The 18,154-nt window shown below is 44.3% G+C and overlaps 1 protein-coding gene across 4 annotated transcripts; it reads right to left on the bottom strand.

Moving 5' to 3' along the window:
- Window positions 1-275: 275 nt before the first annotated feature.
- Window positions 276-17,875, bottom strand: LOC114435994 (H(+)/Cl(-) exchange transporter 5-like). 4 transcript variants are annotated; one of them, XM_028406009.1, is made up of 18 exons: window positions 17,689-17,875; window positions 17,371-17,516; window positions 16,816-16,971; window positions 9,574-9,764; window positions 8,831-8,930; window positions 8,403-8,590; window positions 8,107-8,229; window positions 6,828-7,034; window positions 6,490-6,570; window positions 5,797-6,031; window positions 5,553-5,728; window positions 5,282-5,422; window positions 4,951-5,137; window positions 3,905-4,047; window positions 3,589-3,738; window positions 3,399-3,504; window positions 3,033-3,249; window positions 276-1,237 (listed from the first exon to the last, which is right to left on the bottom strand). In XM_028406009.1, the coding sequence occupies exons 3-18, from the start codon at window positions 16,967-16,969 to the stop codon at window positions 1,147-1,149; spliced, it is 2,490 nt and encodes an 829-aa protein (XP_028261810.1). In that variant the 5' UTR covers window positions 16,970-16,971; window positions 17,371-17,516; window positions 17,689-17,875; the 3' UTR covers window positions 276-1,146. The 4 variants fall into 4 exon arrangements, with proteins under 4 accessions (XP_028261810.1, XP_028261809.1, XP_028261807.1 ...); XM_028406008.1 differs by lacking the exon at window positions 17,689-17,875 and having other exon boundaries at window positions 17,371-17,679; XM_028406006.1 differs by lacking the exons at window positions 17,371-17,516; window positions 17,689-17,875 and adding an exon at window positions 17,050-17,325.
- Window positions 17,876-18,154: the final 279 nt, after the last annotated feature.

Below are 18,154 nucleotides of genomic sequence, written 5' to 3'. Positions count from 1 at the left end.
CACTGAAAATATGAGTCAGTGCTAATAGAGAACCTTATTTTTAAGACATAAATATGGTTTTCAAGTATGATTATTCCCATTAAAATCTGTTTAAATTAGACATACTCATTTTTTTTTTTATCAAATATAAGCTGTTTGGTTTTTAAAGTTTCAGAAAAGGGTGGAAAATTGATCTATTAGGGCGTACTGTGTCAGAAAAACACTAAAATATAATTTCAGAAATATCAAAGAAGTAAAAATTAAATAAATGACTTCAATAACAAAACAAAACAAACTTGTATGTCAGTGAAATAATTTAGTGGAACAAACAATTTCACATTTACATAAATTAATGTATGTGTGGTGATTCTCTCCGTGTAGCTGTTCAGCAGCGGCGGCGGCGGCAGCAGCCCAGGAACACTCCATAAGGCCTGACATGGTCTCTGCAGCATTGTCTGTGTGTGTGTGTGTGTGTGTGTGATTGCACTGCATAGTTCCCAGGCTGGAGCTGAATATCAAGCATCTATATGACAAAAAAAAAAAAAGAGTTCCCAGGCTGTCATGAACGTCTTTATGGAGTGTTGGTGTGTGTTAGATCTTCTTCTCACACTCCTGTATCCTTCACCTCAGGGGGCTGCAGGAGGTGGAGGAGGGGGGTGTCAGAGCCTCCATCAGCCCAGCTCAGTGCACTCTGTCTGGGCTTGCTGCGATGGCTGCAGGGCCAGTCCTTCTTCTTCATGTCAGCCGAAGTCTTTATTTTCCCCCTCCGCCTCCCCCGCCTCCTCCTCCTCCTCTTCTCAGGTGTTACAGGGGGGGAAAAAAAATGGCCGACAGTGCAGGGAGGTGAGGGTTTTTACTTCTTTCAATGACAGATTACTTTTTTGAAAATAGAGAAACGAGGGCAGTAAAAAAAAAAAGAGATGTGAAATATTCCACTGACTCACTCCTGTCCTACATCGCCCTGACACTGAGGGCGGTCACGTCAGCGAAACATGAGTCATCATTTCTGAACCTTTATTCCAAAAATCGCCTCCAGATGACAAAGAAAAAATGCATTGTTCTCCAGGCGCCTGTGTAAACTCTTTCTCTGAAGGTGCCTTCAACGAGTACAAGCTGGTGTCCTCTTATCATCCCCCCCCCGGAAGAGAAGGAGGAAGAGGAGGGAGCTCAGTTGAAGAGGATGGAGTCCGGGTCTCTGTTGGCGATCTGCGCCATATGTTTGAGTATGTCTTTTTTAGTGATGATCCCCAGCAGCCTCCTAATAACAGAGAGAGAGAGAGAAGAGCAGATTACTTCACATCGTACTTGCTTTGCTTCGTCATGGAAGGTCGAAGAAGTGACAGAGAGTCGATGGTGATGTTGGAGAAAGAGGAGCTGAAGGTTAGCGTGTGATGTGAGGTTTCACTCCAGGTGATCTGGATCAGCACCAACCAGATTTTACTGCTACATCCTAACACACTTTTTGACGAGTGATGAAACAGTTTCACCTTTTACGTGTGTTTTCCTGACACAGACGGCAGCACTCCACATGCTACCTGCTCCTAGCTTATTACGCTTGTTGTACTTCCCACATATTCTCACTTTTTGGGCTCCATCTTGTCCCTGCTGTCGATGTTAAATTGTGTTTCTGCCTCAGGAATTCTGGATATTGAGGTTAAAAGGGGAACTGCGGCGGTTTGGATAACTTGTAAGAAGGGTCAGAAATGCTGCCGCAGAGGTCACAGTGGTGGCCCCTTCCAGATCCTTTGACCCGTCTCCTCCGGTGTTTGTTGTGTGTGAACCTTCCTAGTGAAGATTTGAAGCGGGGTTTATTGGATCAGCAGTAATTTAAAGTAGAATGAAGCAAACACCCCCTGTGTGTTGACTCGTCGGGTGCTCTCCCTCGCTGCTTTCCTTCCCTGTGGGCACTTTTGACGGTGCACACATGCTGCTGACAGCCTGCTGACAGGCACGATGACCCCTGCAGGACTTATTTGTTTCAGATGGGCTGACACTGAGAGGAAAGGGGGGAGGTGGAGTCTGAAGGATCGCTCACCGTCTGGGCTCGAAGTGACACACAGTAAAAAGACCTTGAGGCTGTGATTTCTGACATCTAATGACTCAGACGCTTAATTTTATCACGCCGAGTGGCAACAATAGTGTTTTCCCAGACCCGTCTTTACCTCACTGTCTCCAACTGTCTGCTTTTTGTTTCTTTTTTCTGTGTGCCGGTTTAAATTTAAATACTATTTATTAAAGCACGAAAACATCTCAGCCACAAAATTTCTTCACACTCGCTTTTGTTTCGACTTCTTTGATCCCGTCCAGTCAAACGTCTTCAGGCCTGCTGCAGCCCTGTAAGGTAATTGGTCCAAGAAGGAACCACTGGGCTCTTTGGTGGAATCCATTAGTAAGAAATATGTAAAAGCTGCCTGTTTTATTCCTTTTTATGATATTTGTTGTTTTTCATTAAACCCCATTAAAATAACACAGGGAATAAGTTTGTTTCAAGCTGAGAGGTTCCTACTGACAGAAATCTATGAAGCCGTTCTTAGCATGTAGCAACTAGCAGTTAGCATGCCACACATTATTTGTATTGCTGTCTTTTTAAAGGTAAATGGGTCACTTTTTGTTGTTATGCCACCTTAAACACACACTTAAATGCAAGAACTTCCTCACGTGACTCGCATGATTTGATCCGAACCACCTGTGGGTCAGCCGCCAGCGCATAGCTTGAAGCCTGGTAGGATGGATCTCCTGAAACCTTTGACAGGTTCCTGCTGGAAGCCTGGCAAGACCCGAGGTTGGTGATCGCACAAATCCTACATAAAGGTGCTTTAACAGCCAGGCGTGTTGACCTTCAGAACTCTGTGACCACGCTGCACAGCTGTAACGTTTGTGACGGTATCCAAAATTCAAATGAAAGCTGGTCCTTTGAACATGTCAGACCGCCGTGTAAACATCTGAGGCCACGCATGAGAGACAGCGGGGATGAGTGAATGAAAGTATCTCCTGCTCTGAGAGTAATCTCACAGAGCTCCATTGTTCTTTGTCAGGAAAGTGTGTGTCCTCACCCATTATGTGTGACCAGACACTGGCGTAGGCCCAGTTTCCTGAAGATATCCACAGTGATGTCCATGGGTGTGTGGTCGGTGACGGTGAAGGGACTCAGGTCCATGATCCCTCTGAGGCGGAGAGGAGGCGGCGCGTCGGGAGGCTGGGACGGAGAGTGCTCAGTGAACACCACCCTGGAGGCACTGACGACGCCGTCCTGACGTTTCCGGGCGTTGTCTTAAAAAAAAAAAAAAAAGACAGGAAATGAAACTTTGGCCACTACACAGCAGCAAAAACAAGCTGTGATCATCTCTGAATACCACCATAACATGCAAAAGGCTCTGTGTAGGTGTCTTTCAATGCATGCACATGAGTGAAGTTCTGACCTATGGATATGAGCAGGTCTCGTCTGAGCACAAATCCCACGAGCCTCTGGGACTCCTGGGAGACGACCACAGGGAAGCCGCTGTAGTGAGTGCTCTCCACCAACGTCTGGAGAAAGAGAAAAACATCTTCGTATCCATAGCAACAATATCATTCTTCTTCTTCTTCTGTTTGCATGTGTGAGTCCGTTACCTCCACCTCTCCTATCGTCATGCCGTCCTGCGTGAGCACAGCCAGAGCAGGGTCCACCCTCCGCGGCCTCATCACGTCCACGGCCAGGCTGCTGTGCTCGAACTCTTCTTTTGGCTCCAGGAAGGGGTATCCATTCAGCCTGATGTGAGCCTGCAGAGTTTGTTTGCTTTAGTTTTTGTAGTTGGAGAACACCCAGAGTGAAAGTACAGGATGTATTTACGGACCAAAAAAATAAAAAACATCACACTAAATGAGCCTGAAAGAAAAATAAAAAACGTTTGTGACGTAACGCCGGCCTGCGCAGCAGAACCCTCACCTCGTAAATCCCCTCTCTTCCAAAAGCATCTGCCACCCATTTGCTGGTCATGGTTGCAGCCATGAGGGGAACGATGTACTCCAAACCGCCGGTCAGCTCGAACATGATGACCACCAACGACACCGTCATACGCGTCACTCCACCTGGAGGGGAGGCGAGGAAAAGATTAGATCACCACTCCTCACAGGCCTTCCTCTATCTGAAAGGTTGAGCTCTTTATTTGTGTGGAAACTCTACATCAGCGGTTCCAGTCTGAATCCAATTACAATCATCGGTCACAGCCGCAAACCAAGGCTCCATTTCTGAACTCTGCGCTCGCTCCTCTGAGGCCTCCCTCTAAACAATTGGCTTAAGTGTGACAGTTTCATTGTGTGTAGTGTGAGTGTTATGTATCAGAACACTTCTCCTTTGATGGTTGCTCAGTATTTTAGAAACGGGGATGATTACACGCTCTCAGATGGTTCCCTGATGTTTCCAGAAAACAAAAGAAAAAATGTTTTTCCACCAACAGAATTAAAATGCCTATGTTTATAACATCCAAACAAGAGCTATGTCTTATTTCAAAGCAACATGTGTTACTTAGCATGTCATCTTTATCGACCGCCTATAACAACAACATAATCAGGAGGTAAAATAAAGCTTAAAAGAGAAAAATAACATAATAAAAAGACGATAAAATCACTGTTATGATTGTGTACTGTGACAAAAATCAACACACAGGTGTCTTATGGATAGCCCATTGTGGTCAATAGGCTGTGGATGCAAACGTAATGAATTTTCTGGCAGTAAAGAGAATCTTTAGCAGTGGTTTCAGTTCAGATGTTCTACACAAAAAGTTCCCTGTGTGCAGTAGAGGACAGCAACGTCTACTTGTAACCCTGTAAACATGTTTATTTCTGCTGTAAACTTGGACATTTTTAATATGGAGGTCTATGAATGTTTTGAGCTGCCCTCAGGTGGCCATTTGATGAAATGCACACAACATCACAAAACATCCTCCTCCTCTCAGAATTAAAAAAAAAAAATCTTTTAAAACAACTCCCAACCTAAACAAGCTGCAGCTCCGACCATGGCGTAGAGCCCCGGAGTGATGCAGTCCGCCCCCGGCGAGCACCACCCTTTGAAGATAAACCAGTCGTGGTTGTAGTAAGCCAGCTGCTCCATGCCGACTCCCAGCAGTCTGCCGGCGATGGCTCCGACCGCCATGCTAGGGATGAAGAGGCCAGAGGGAACCTAGACAGAGAGGCCAGGAGGAAACCATTCGCTTTATGAGCTGACTGCAGAACTGTAAAGACTGAGCGGCCTAATAAAAGATGCAAGATATCCTCATCAGGCCTCTCTCTGTGTCCATCACTGTGTGCGTGGTTATAAACGTACCTTCATGCCAAAGGTAATAACAGTGATCAACATCTTGAAGACCAAGGCGAGAGCCAGCTGCCACAGAGCCGTGTAGAGGCCTTCCCCTGCCGGCCGGTCAGCCAAGCTGTTACCTGCACCTGTTTCTGAAGTGTTGGTTGGCTGGAGGTGTGTGTGTGAGGAGATGATAGGAGGAGCCAGACAGGGAGGCAGAGAAACAACCTTAGATAGTGTAAAACTCAATATTTGTTTAATTTATGGGATTAACACACACACACACACGTTCACTGACCTGCTTGTAGCCGCACAGCTGTGAGGAGTCCAGCAGCGAGCAGTCGTTGAACAGCTCCGAGATGAGCTCAGCTCCGCTCATCCTGGTGTAACTGTTCGGGTAGGCGACCACGGCAGTCAGCGCGGCGACCACCAGCACCTCGATGACGGGGTAGTGTCCCAGCCGCGTGGTTTTACCTGAGAGAAAAACCCATTAATACCCCAAAGGTTACAGACATCAGTAGACATCCGCGACCGACACTCACGTCTCCTGCACCAGGCGATGTTGGCCCTGATGAACAGCGCCCCCCAGAGGCCTCCGAATATCCCCAGCAGGATGAAGGGGGCCAGCTCCACCAGGTGCCACGGGGCGTGAAACTCCACGTAGAAGAGCACCAGGCGGCTGTTTCCAAACGGGTTGATGGAACGGAGAGTGAAGGCTGCCACCAGAGCGGCGAAAAAGGAACGCCACAGAGTCTTCAGGGGGAAGTAGTAACTCACCTGGAGGAGAGAAAACATGTCAATCATTCTTAATATTAGTACAATGCAGACATACAGGCATGTTGAGACATATTCTGAGGACTTTTTTATTGAATTACCTGCCTATCCTCATCCAAACCCTGCAGATGGCTTAGCAAGCTGCCAAGACCTGATTACATGTGATGCAAACACACTTTTCTTGCTTAATATGTCTGTTAGGAGCCAGTGCTGAGCTCATTCCAACAAGAAATGCAAGTAATAACATAAAATAAGTGGTGCAGAAAACACAAATCTCAGTCTTTGCGATCCATGTTTGCATGAGTCTTGGTTATTTGATTGTGGAGGAGGTGCAGCTTGTGTGGAGTGATTATTATTGAATCCAGTAGCTAAACTAAAAAAAAATGAAGGCACTGCTGTCTGAGAAAATGGATACTTCTTTGGCTTTTCGGCACTTTCAGCAAAGGAATGGAACTACCCACCTCCTCCAGACTGAACAAGACTCCTCCTATAGGAGCACCAAAAGCCACCGACACACCCACGGCTGCTGCAGCTGATAACACCTGCAAACAAGACCCCGAAAATATAACTTTCATCAAAGCAGAGCAGTGTTTTTTTTTCTGCACATTGTTATTGAGAAATTATGAATCTAATCTTAACAATTTAATTTCTGTAGTTTTTGGCATTCAGAAAGCCAATTTAATTAGACTGCAAATTGTTGGAAAAGCCTGGAAAAGCTGCCACAAATGCATAAAAATATTGACTTTACAATTACCTAAAAATGAGAACCAGAATTTTTTTTGTCTTTTTCCCAACCTACCTCTCTCCGCTTGGCTTCGTTCTTGCGGTACTTGGTGAACAGGTGGCAGAGTATGTTGGCACAGCAGCAGGCCACGTGGACTAGAGGACCTTCCTTTCCTAAGCTGAGCCCAGAGGAGACGGCCAAAACCAGCGTGATGGTCTTAATGATGAGGGTCCATTTCCCCAGGTAGCCACGGATGATGAAGCCGCTCAGGATGGTTTTGATCTGAGGTGAGACGGAGAGTGTTTGCATGCGCACGGATTAATCTGGTGTGTGCAGAAGAGCATGAGGATATGTTTGTTCTTATGTGTCCGTTTGTGTTGGGGAGGGATCCGTTTAGATAGGCCCGTCTGACCGAAAGACAGTATAAACACTGATTTGAGAGGGAGGGAGAGAGACAGAGAGAGAATGTGGATATTTTCCTTTCAAATAAGCGGTTAATCTCTTGTGAGTGGGCCGGGTGACCAGCGGCTGACCTCAAAGAGATGAGGCTGTTAGCAGAAAATGACTCAGGTTCCCTGAAATGAAGTGGAGGGGAAATATTTGTGTATTATACTGAAGTAAAGTTTAAGTTTTCCACTTGTAATTCCAGAAAGTCAGCAAATATTCTTCGAATATGCTCTTTAATTTCCTCGAAAGACGAGGAAAGTGAAATAAAAGTAGGTCGCAAACCCAGGACTGACCTACACGAGTAAAAAAAAGACCAATATAGATGAGCTAGAGCAGCTTTCAGAGGGCAGTTCTGTGTGCTCTTCACCCTTTAGTTTCATATTGATAGCTGAAATAAAGGCCAACAGTGTAATTGTAACATTATAATACTGCCTGAGTATAAATAGACAAACTCATGAGAGACTCCTGCACATTTAAGAAAGAAAAACTGCCCAGGGACCGGTGTGAAAAGGTCGAAAAGATCTAAAAATGTCAGTCAGAAGAGCTTAGATACTGATATAAACATGGAAAATTAGGGGCCGATTTTATGGTGGTGATGAATCTATCAGTGACGGGGCAGCTGATCTTTTTTAATAGACACATTTAAAGCTCTGTCTCCTCTAAAATCCAACATGTGAAGCACATTTAAACAGGTTTAAATCCAGAACTTCTGGAACAAAGATGTTTGAACGTTGTAGGAGTATAAAAGAGGCCATGATATAAATCCCTGCTCTGAAACATGCTCTCTGTGAACAACAACTAGGAGGGAGTTACACATAAATAATGATACCATGAATGAATGAATTTGCCTCTGTTGCTGCACACTGGGACTCCATCATGATACCTAACACACATCCTGATTTCTCACCTCTGGTATTCCTGATCCACATGCGTATGGAGCGAAAGCCCTGACCAGGGTGACAGCCAGGAACGCAAAGAGCAGAGCCCAGAATATGTACATCAGGTAGTTCACTATGTAGGCGAACGCACCCTGCAAAGACAGACGTGTGATTTGTCAGTCATTAACACAAAAAAATATATCATAAATAAATCATGACTTCTGCTGGCGTTGTTCTGCGTCATGACCACTAGGTGGCACCAACCCACCACAAATCAGTTTACAGATTTTCTTCAGTTTGCATCAACAACAAAAGGTCCTCCCACCTCTGAGGTGCCCGTTATGAGCTCAGCCCAGCTCTGCCACTGCGGACAGCGGTCCCTCTCCTGGAACGTCGTTTCATTGGACGTCCAGCAGCAGTGCTCGTGGTTGAACCAGAAGCCGATCAGACACACTCCACCCTTCATGTCCGTCAGCCAGTGGGCTGCGATGTCGATGCCGCCGGCTAGAGCACCTGGAGAAGAGGAGAAAAGTGAACTTTCTGCATAAAATATGTCACCCTGCTTATTTTCAGTTCTGTGCCGGAGCTGCACCTGCTGTCTGCAACACACGTGGGAATTAACTTTCAGCTAAAGCATGCAGCAAGAACAGGCGCCGTCTGCGTTCAGGCCACAAAGAAGATAACTGTGCATCAAACAGACACAGCTAGAACGTGTCTGCATGTGAGGGTGAGTGTGTGTGTGTGTGTCCCTACCTGACATGAGTCCCACCAGCAGCATGAGCAGCCATCCAGAGAAAGCATCGCTGACGCTGTGCAGCAGAGCCACAGTGGACTGTCTGCTCTTATTGGTGATCTGGAGCAGAAATCCAAATCTTGTCATATTACAGAATAATTAGGCAGGAATGACTGAAACATGTCTTCTCATCAGCACCAATAAATTATGACATGTTGAACTACAAAGGTTGAACTACAAACTAAAGCTTAACTTCAAAAATCTACAACAGTACTGCCTGAAATCAACTTATTAAATCCTTAAACACATGTAAAAAAAGGTTAAATTCAATTGCAATAGCCACATTTGAACCAGTAGAGGGCAGGAGCTGTGCATGCTTAAAACACAGTATGAAGAATTTGAATATTTTGCTACACATATGTCAGGATTTCAGACCAGAAGCAGTCGCACTGAGTTGACGTCACACTGGAATAACGCAGTTTAAGAGCAGCTACTGTCCAATGTGTGTGTGTGTGCAGGGGCAAATTAGTCTTAAAACACTAATTAATAATGTCCTCGAAGACTAGCAAGTAGCACCATCAGCACAAACATACATACTGTAACCCGAATCCTTCCAATTGTTTGGTGCGAATGCACAAAACGAATCTCTTGGTGTAAACTCTCATGTTCTGATGGTGATAGCGGCTCTTATCTCAGGTACAGCTTGGTACACTTTTACACTCTGCGCCTTCCTTTAAATAGCACACCCAGCCTTCCTCGGTACCTCTCTGTGTCTGTCCCGGTCCTTGCTCTTCTCTCTGACCCAGTCAATGGTGTTGAAGTCTTCGTAGGTGCCCACTCCCGGCAGCGGGTCCTCCAGCGGGTCCACCAGCTTGGGGCCGTTACCGTTCATCCCGGCTGCTCTGCTGCTGCTGCTGCTGCTGCTACTGTTGCTGCTGTTCTCCTCATAACCTCCTGGGACAGAAAGGCAGGGAGAGGCGCAGAATATCTTGGTCACAATGACACACACGCTGTATTGTTTTCAACATTGTTTTAGAGTTAGACTTGTTTAAAGCCAAACACTAACGCGTTTCTGCCTTCTCTTCTTCTAGCCTCAATTATGCTGTTTCCTTAGATTTTATATGGCAATAAAAGAGAGCACACAGACTGAAAACTTTCTAAAACTGTTGGGGTTCAGAGGGTTAACATGTCACAGTTAAGGTGATCCATCATCCAAAACACACACACAGTCACACACAGGCCTTGAGAAACTGCCAAGAGTGGTAACCCCACTATTATTGCATACTAGCAAAACAAAAAAATGGGACAAAAGAGCAACAAACTGTGCATTGTAGCCTCCGGTTTTATTACTGATAACCTCACAATACTGTATTGATGTGCATGTGCGGGAAAGACACACAAAGAAAGCCATGAGATCCACTTCTGCTGCAGTCTCTCAAGCAGAAAGAGCAACATTAGAGCCCGAGTACGTGGCAGCGTCTGAGCCGCAGTCGGCTGCGACCAATCAAAAACAGGCTGAGACGCAAACAGGAAGTAGCCCACGAAGCGGAGCCTAAATAAGAGAAAACAATAGGATGCATGCCGAGTGAAGCACATGCCTCCAGAGCTGTGTTGACAAGTTCGACTGGTTTTAAAAGCCCTGGGTGAGCAAACCAAACGCAACAAAACAGCAATATGCTTAAATCTACACGGAACACAGACAAAGAGCGAGAGGGACGAGGAATAAAAGAAATGTGTTTTACCAGGTCTTATTTTATACAACTCTCTTACGCAACACATCAGGAGTCAGCTGATAGAGCCTGTAAAGTAACTGAACCCAGGTGCTACACTGCAGGCTGAAGGTGTAGAAGACACAGAGCCATAATGGCTTCAAGTAGAAGGACACACATCAATTAGTCAGGCGTATTTAAGCAACATTCATCCCCACTGTGGTCATCAAATCTAACACTGATCAGAGCAGAAACCAGACAAAGAATCAGCTAAAATCCACAGAGAGGTGAGGTGGCCCTTCTTCTGAAGCATCATAGGACATGGGAGGTCAGAGAGGAGGGGCAGGTCTCATACTTCCTGTTTAGACCTGTTTAGGTTTGAGGTCTGTCAATTTTTGAAGTCATGCAGGTCACATTATTTCAATACATGTGGTGAACCGCATCAATACATGTGGTGAACCACATGTATTGATGTTTTTCCCCTTCCACAAGTGGACATAAGTAGCAACAGATGGCAAGCGTTTGATTTGTTCACCCCAAAAAAAAACTGTTGACGTGAGAGAGTGTAAAATATTTTAATTGCAAAGATGAAACATGCAAAAGTAGCATGCCGGCTGCTACAGTAAGCTGCAGACGGACTGACTTTCACCTCGTTCTGGGATCCAAACTTAAATGTGTTGAAGCGGCAGCCATGTTGTTGACATAAACAATGCAAGGTAAGACACCTAAAGCTTACCTTACTGTCTTTAAGACGGCTACGCCGCCCTTTATTTCTTTTAAAAACGGCCCGTGTCTAACTTGTTGTCACACTTACAAACAGAAAAAGGTAGAATATTTCTCCACCAATTAGAATTAGTGAAGATGTAACACAACAATCCACAGAGGGTCTGTGAAACCTAGCAAACTAGGTCGGTAACTCCAAAACTATGACTGGCCACATGCACATGGCTTAAAGCCTAGAGAGTTTAACTATTTTGGCAGGGTGAGCTCATGCCCACATGGCCCATATTTACCAAAATAAAAGCCCTGCTTCTGTGACAAGCTGTGCAGAAAGATGGTTTGTTGATACGAGCACTGATAATACAGGACGTGGTTGCATGTTTTGTTATTAAAGCACCCTGGACTACACACATTCCTTAGTAAAAACAGAAAGTGCCCTTTGCACCTTAATCACAAGCTGTGAGGAATCACAACACACACACAGAGGGGTGAAAACAAATCCAGGAATTCAAGCCAAGACACAAAAGTACGTGTACACAGACACTACATTTACCACAAAAAACAGGAAACACATATGAGTGTTTGTCACATGTACACCCACAGACAACAAGCACCATATTCCCAGTACACACACCAACCATAAACCACATGACTCAGTGCATGAAGACCAGTAAATGTTCTTAATGATTAAGCTCCAGTGTGTGAAGGAACACGCAACCATTTAACACAATTTAACACACACGCAGGTCGCTACAAATCTCACCGTTCTCCACCAGTTCCTCCTCATCCAGCTGCTTACTCCAGAACTCCCACCACACCATCTCAAAAAACACCCCACAGCCACAACTCAAACAGAAAACCTCTTCCCTCCACTGAGCTCCTCCAGGAAGTGGACTCCAGCAGATCTTGCGCCTCATTGGCCGGAGCGCTTGCGGAGGAGTGACTAATGATTGGCTGATCCGTGTGGGAAGTGGACGGTGATTTGCCGAACAGGGGGTCACAAGTGTCATAATAAAAATGAGATCACATGTGTTTTTGAGGTCTTTCACCTTCAGAGTCCTGCGGGACCCAGAGGTTGTGTGACACACAGTTCTGTGTAACAGGTTGTGGGTCAGTTAACGTTCTGTGTGGTTCATTCTGGGAATAAGCTCCTTTGGAATAAGCAGTACTGAGAAGCTGCTGGCTTGATGATGCCAACCCCGCTGTGACCTGTGTTATCTGACTGTCAGACAAAGACATATACTACACTGTGTGTCTAAAGTCAACACGGCTCAACCACAGTCAAATTCTTCTGACTTCCACTGGATGGAGACAATTATTAGTTTGATTGCTGTTGCTAGGCAATCAAACTCTTGTTCTTCACCCTCTTTCTTCTTCTTTTTTATTGTTCCGTACGTTTTTTGGCACATTTTTTTTTTCAAAAAATTATAATTTTTCAAATATTAAGCAATTTCCGTGTCATTTTTAACATGGGAGTCTATGAGGGAGCCCTTCAACGAGGGTCATCTGCCAAATGTATCTCCTCCTACAAATTTCAAGCTACAGACTCCATTTCAGTCTTAAAACGCTCATTAGATGCTGCTCTATCAAACTTGTATTCAGAATTTTCTAATTCCGAATCGTTTCCGCACGCCAGGCTCTCAAAGTTGGAGTGGTTTTTGAGGTCTCCTCTGCTGTTACCATGGTGACAGGCTGACACACAGAGGCATACACAGCTCTGAATTGCTCTGATTCTCCAGGAATTCAGAGCAATCTTTCACATCAGCGTTCAAAGCAACGCTTCAGCTGCAGCAATCAAAGTTGCATTTTCTTCAGGAAATGCCCTTTTCTAGTTCCGTTCTTTGTTCCCCAACCGATGGCTCCATTTTAATGAACTGTCTAATTTTTAAGATCAAATAAAAATAGGAAAGTACAAAATAACTCTATAAACGTGTCACTGGCTGTTAAAAGCTGAGGACAATGCACCTTCCTTAATGTGGCCGAAGAAGAGCTGCAAAGATACGAACCACCAGTTTCTCCAGATGAAGAGATGGTTTCAGTTCACAGGCTGCCACATGCACCGAGTGATCACAGGAGTTCACATAAATCTGTGTGGAGAACTTCAATTTATATCATGAATCTACCACAAAAGTAAATTCATCATCATTCCATTTCAGTGTCTGCAATGAGAGGCGGTTACATGTCAATGCTCACCACTAAAATAAACACACAGTGACACACTGAGCCAAACATGCTGCATGAAAGACCAGAGAAACACAACTTGATCCAGCACTTCTCATAAAATGGGTCAGCACCGCAGAGTCCCCGTTTCCAGCAAAGTCATGCTGAGTGTGTGTGTGTGCTGACTATAATCTCACATCTCCACACACTCATCCTTAATTCTTTACAGAAAATCCAACACACTCTCATGGTCATGTGACCATGCAGTCTACCAAAACTCCACACAGAGGGACACACACAAACACTAGTCTCCAGTGAGTGTGTGAACCTTGAACTCTTGAGGTCTGGTCGCCATGGGAATCGGCGTCTCATGTGACCCCGTGGCGCTGGGCTAACGGCAAATTCTGGAACGTCACATTTAGTAAGTCGTAGGAAATTGGATGAAGGAGGAATGTGTGCGTCTGCTTCTCATTTGATTGATTAAATTTAAAACGTTCCACGTGTTGAGAGGAACAACAAACATGAGGATGTGACGCAACCCAGAGGCGCTTCAGAGGAAGACGGCTCAGATGGAACGGGAAAACAAACACGTCACCGATGTTTGGTTGCAGCACGAACTAGTCAGAAAAATGTTCTTTGACCCGACGTAAACTCAAATACACAGCTACTCATTTAAAGCATGAAACTTGACATTAACAAGACATTATAATGAGCATTTCTGGACTAATTACTCCAGAAGAATCTCAGTATTTTTGTGGGTAATTAGTATGTGAAATCTTATTTTCATGTTGCTGAATTAGGTGAACTCTTCCATGTAACGGTTCATTCGTTTTTTCCTGGTCTGCTGGTTTTTATGAATCAGTGTTTGCTGGTATTGCTTTTATACTACTGAGAATGTAATCTGTATCTGTTCTCTTTTATGACCTGCTGGTGATCATGTATACAGCTTAAGCTTTCTGTGGTCAGGTAGAATCTTTACTGCAGGTTCTATTGACTCTGCTGCTGTCAGCACCTTCACTGGGTTGAGTCAACAGGCTGTAATGATTAACATTTTATTTTAATGTTTACCTTGCAGCAGTGTGGAAATTATAGCAATGAGAGTAAAGTGAATGGTCATAATAAAGATGTTAAGTAGAAAGCAGGCTGGGTAAAGGTCGTCTGTGGTCGTTCTGAGCCGCTGATTCATCGCAGCTTTGCTTCTTTATTTCCGTCTTATTTCCCCTGAGAGACTTGCTGAGCGGACATATTTTTCTTTTTACTGTAACCCTCTTCTTCTATTTTTTCATCCTCTTTTTTATGTGCTTAAACAGACAAGAAGCTGTGACTAACACACTGAATGAGTCGCCAGTTTAAATCTATCATGCTTAAGAGGGTTTTTTGTCTGAGATAAAGCCTCAGGCTTGAGGCTGGGAATCCTCTGAGAGGTTGAAATTTAGCCTGTCTATTACCTTCAATGGATATTGTGTCGATCCTTTAGGCTGAATAATGGAACAAAATGGCTTGAGAATGTTTCCTTAACTGTAAATACAATTAAATGTGCACCGTTCTGTTCATTTAAGGACTTTCTGCATCATGTGAGAAGACTTAAATCCCCACTTCATTCAAATGTCTCAATTAAATGTGTATACACATTAAAGTGTGCTGCACTCCTTTGCACAACTAGGAAGCCATGACTCACGACATGTGACCAGAAGTGACGTGACAAAAATTCAGCAAGCACGCAGGCCGCCTACGCCTCTTCAAACCAGTTCGTCCAGTATGAACATATGGTAAATATTTTTGCACCTATGGCAGGTGGAGCTGCCTGGAAAATGTCAATGGTCACTATACTGCAGGTATCTGAGACCACACAGAACCTGCAGGATTAGAATCAATCCCCTTGCGATCCACCACCTCTCTGTCCTATTGTCCCTCATAAAGCCAAACAAATAGCACACAAGCAGCCGGCTGGGACATGTAGCAACAGGCTCAGACGATGTGTTGATTCTTTACAGTGTGTGTAAAATGACAAGCGAGGAAAACGGAGCAACCTTTTACACACTGCTAGAGCTACACTCCCCCTGCACAACCAGCAGCATTTAACTCCCCTCTCTAAACACAGAGGGTTAATGAGTCCCTGGGCAACAGGTTACACAAGGCTCACCGACTAAGAACAGCTTTTAAGAAGACTTGCTTGACAACAAGTTCAAGTGCTAATGAGCAGTCAGGAGAAGAAAAGGAGGCAGAGTGGGCTGGAGGGATGGGAAGTGGAGCTGTTTCAGCTGATTCTCCTACTTTAACCTCACACACACACTCTTTTTGAGTTATGATATCCTTTCACAAACCGCTGTATAATTTTAAAACGTTTTAAAAACAAGGCTTCACTCCTAAAAGGCTGACTCAGTGGAAACACATGCTGCCAACCAGCAGCAGTTACATCCATTGAGAGAGAGAGAGAAAAACCTTGTCTCCAGACTTCCTTCCTGTCGGCCTAATCTTATCTTCCTACAGTCATGGTGATGTCACTGTGACATCAGCCAGCTGCTGCAGTCTGACAGGAACTTCTTTTACTAGGAAATCAAAATTCCCTTTAACAGTTGTTTTTTTTTAACTGACATAAGCAGAAAGTTAATTTATTAAAGAGAGAGACGGACAATGATGCTGACATCATCTGTAACCAGGCAGCGTTGGAGGAAGTAACAGCATACACAGATGTCAGCGATTACAGGAACTCCCCACACACACTGCTCACTTTAATGGCTGTTTTTATAGCCTGATATGAAAGTCATGTAAACAAATAAACCAGGTTGATACAGTGTGTTTGCACACGCTTGTCTCTTAATCAAAAATGTGTCTGAAAGCATGTGACACACACTGTCCCCTATAATTACTGATATATCTTATCACGTCTTCAGGGCGCTCACAGACACACACTGGACTGCAAAATCAATAAGAAAAGAAAACAGCTTCAGAACAGCTCTTTTTATGGCATATACATCTGCAGCACAGGCGTTTTTGTGTCAGCTGGGTGATTTAAGAAGTTTTATTCTGAATTAAGGAAATCATCAGCATCAATATGGCAGCTTAAATGTTTAGAGCCTGAGTAATTTAGCATGATGAGAAACAGATGGCATAGATGTGCATCATCACGTAGTTTGAGCACATAACTCTTCCTAGTAAGTAGCAGCTACACCTTTAAAACGTTTGCCAATGTTTAAGTTTAAGATTAAGAAAACCTTTATTTGTCCCACAAAGGGGGAAACTGTGTTAATCTTAATCTTAATCTAGGTTTGCTACCAAAATACTGGTCCCAAAAATCTGATATCTGCAACATCTTTACTGCTTATACAATGAGAAGCGATGGCAGAAAAGTCAAATAATCTGACTCTGACTCTCCAGGAGAACCCCTGTTAATCTGAGGGGGTGGGATTACACACCGTTTGTACCTGTGCTGAGAGGAGGGACGTCATCCGTGGAGGAGAAGTCCAGCGTGGCTCCTGCGATGTCCACCATCTCGTCATCATCGTCGTCGTCGTCACTGGGGTGATGGAGGTGGTCGAAGCTGCCGGCGCAGTACCCGGGGTTCTCCATCCCTGTCGACAACACAAACACTAAAGTCAGACTCCCTAAATTAAATCACCGCACGTTTCCGCCTCAGGGGGTGCGCGCACCTCCGGCTTCATATCTGCCCCAAAAATGAAACATGGTCCCGGCTCCTGTCACCCGCAGCGAACGACAGCACGTTACTACTAACAGGGAAGTTTCCATTTCCGCCCATTTCTCTGCGGTTCAACAACTAAAGCCAACACAACAACAACAAGCTGATGATTAGCCTAGCTAAGCTACTTCTTCTCTTCTTCTTTTTGTGTCCGAGCTGTCAAACTTACAACTATAAACAAGCACTAGAGCTCCTGTAGTCGAATGCTGTGTCCTGTCAACATTTTAATGATGCCGACAAAGAACAAACATGTCAACTTAACGTCGTGCTTTACCTGTCAGGGAGAAGAAAGCCGCTCAGTGGAGAAGAAGAAGTCTTGTGACTCGGATTTGCTCCGTCTTCCTCTACTGTAGCCGCTTATCCAACAGTAGCCTATGTAAACTTAACAGCTCCGGGAAAATCCTGCGTCATTCCCGAGTCCTTAAAAACACGATTTTCAACAAATATATATACATGTCACTATCTCACAACACCCCGTTGATGTATTAAAATACTAAAATGTCGTAAATGGCGCCAATTTATCTGCACAATTCGCTATTTTCTCTACTTTAACCCGCAAACACCAAGCTAGATTCAAGCTAGCTTTACTTACCCGCTACTTCCGTTTAGCTCATTTAAAAAAAAAAAAGACACTTAAAACGTGATTTCCGATCCCACGCGGTGACACGGATTAAACTAAAATTATTAATAGATTCATTTTATCACGAGAAAAGTGTATAGATATGCAATTCTCCCCTGGATTATCGGTTAAATTGTTCCCATTTGCGCAGCTTTAATTTGAAGCCCAAAGTGCGTGACTTCCGGTTTTGCTGCCCCCTTGACGTAAAGCTCTGCGCGCCAGGACGAGTGAGTCGAGCAAAGAGCAGTCGATTCTTCAACTGGGTCAGTGGAGCAGATCGACTTATCGGTTATCAATATGCCTTTATTCTTTGCATTTATTATATTGTTTAAATTTTAATGATAATTAGCCACGAAGCACAGTCCGTAATATAAAATATAAGTAAAGTGTCTATATTTTTAAAATTTCTAAAAATAAAATAATTTAATAAAATATCATA

This window comes from Parambassis ranga, chromosome 5 (assembly GCF_900634625.1).
Source record: "Parambassis ranga chromosome 5, fParRan2.1, whole genome shotgun sequence".
NCBI classification, from domain to species: domain Eukaryota; kingdom Metazoa; phylum Chordata; class Actinopteri; family Ambassidae; genus Parambassis; species Parambassis ranga.
This window is presented reverse-complemented; position numbering and strand designations above follow the sequence as displayed.

What these genes read in the sequence shown, in the direction of transcription:
- LOC114435994 (XM_028406006.1), bottom strand. Translation starts at nt 17,146, where the DNA reads ATGGAAACTTCCCTGTTAGTAGTAACGTGCTGTCGTTCGCTGCGGGTG. An exon ending in CATCGCCTGGTGCAGGAGAC is followed by an intron (nt 5,729 to 5,796) that starts GTGAGTGTCGGT and finishes TTTTTCTCTCAG; the next exon opens with GTAAAACCACGCGGCTGGGA. An exon ending in TGACGATAGGAGAGGTGGAG is followed by an intron (nt 3,505 to 3,588) that starts GTAACGGACTCA and finishes CTCTTTCTCCAG; the next exon opens with ACGTTGGTGGAGAGCACTCA.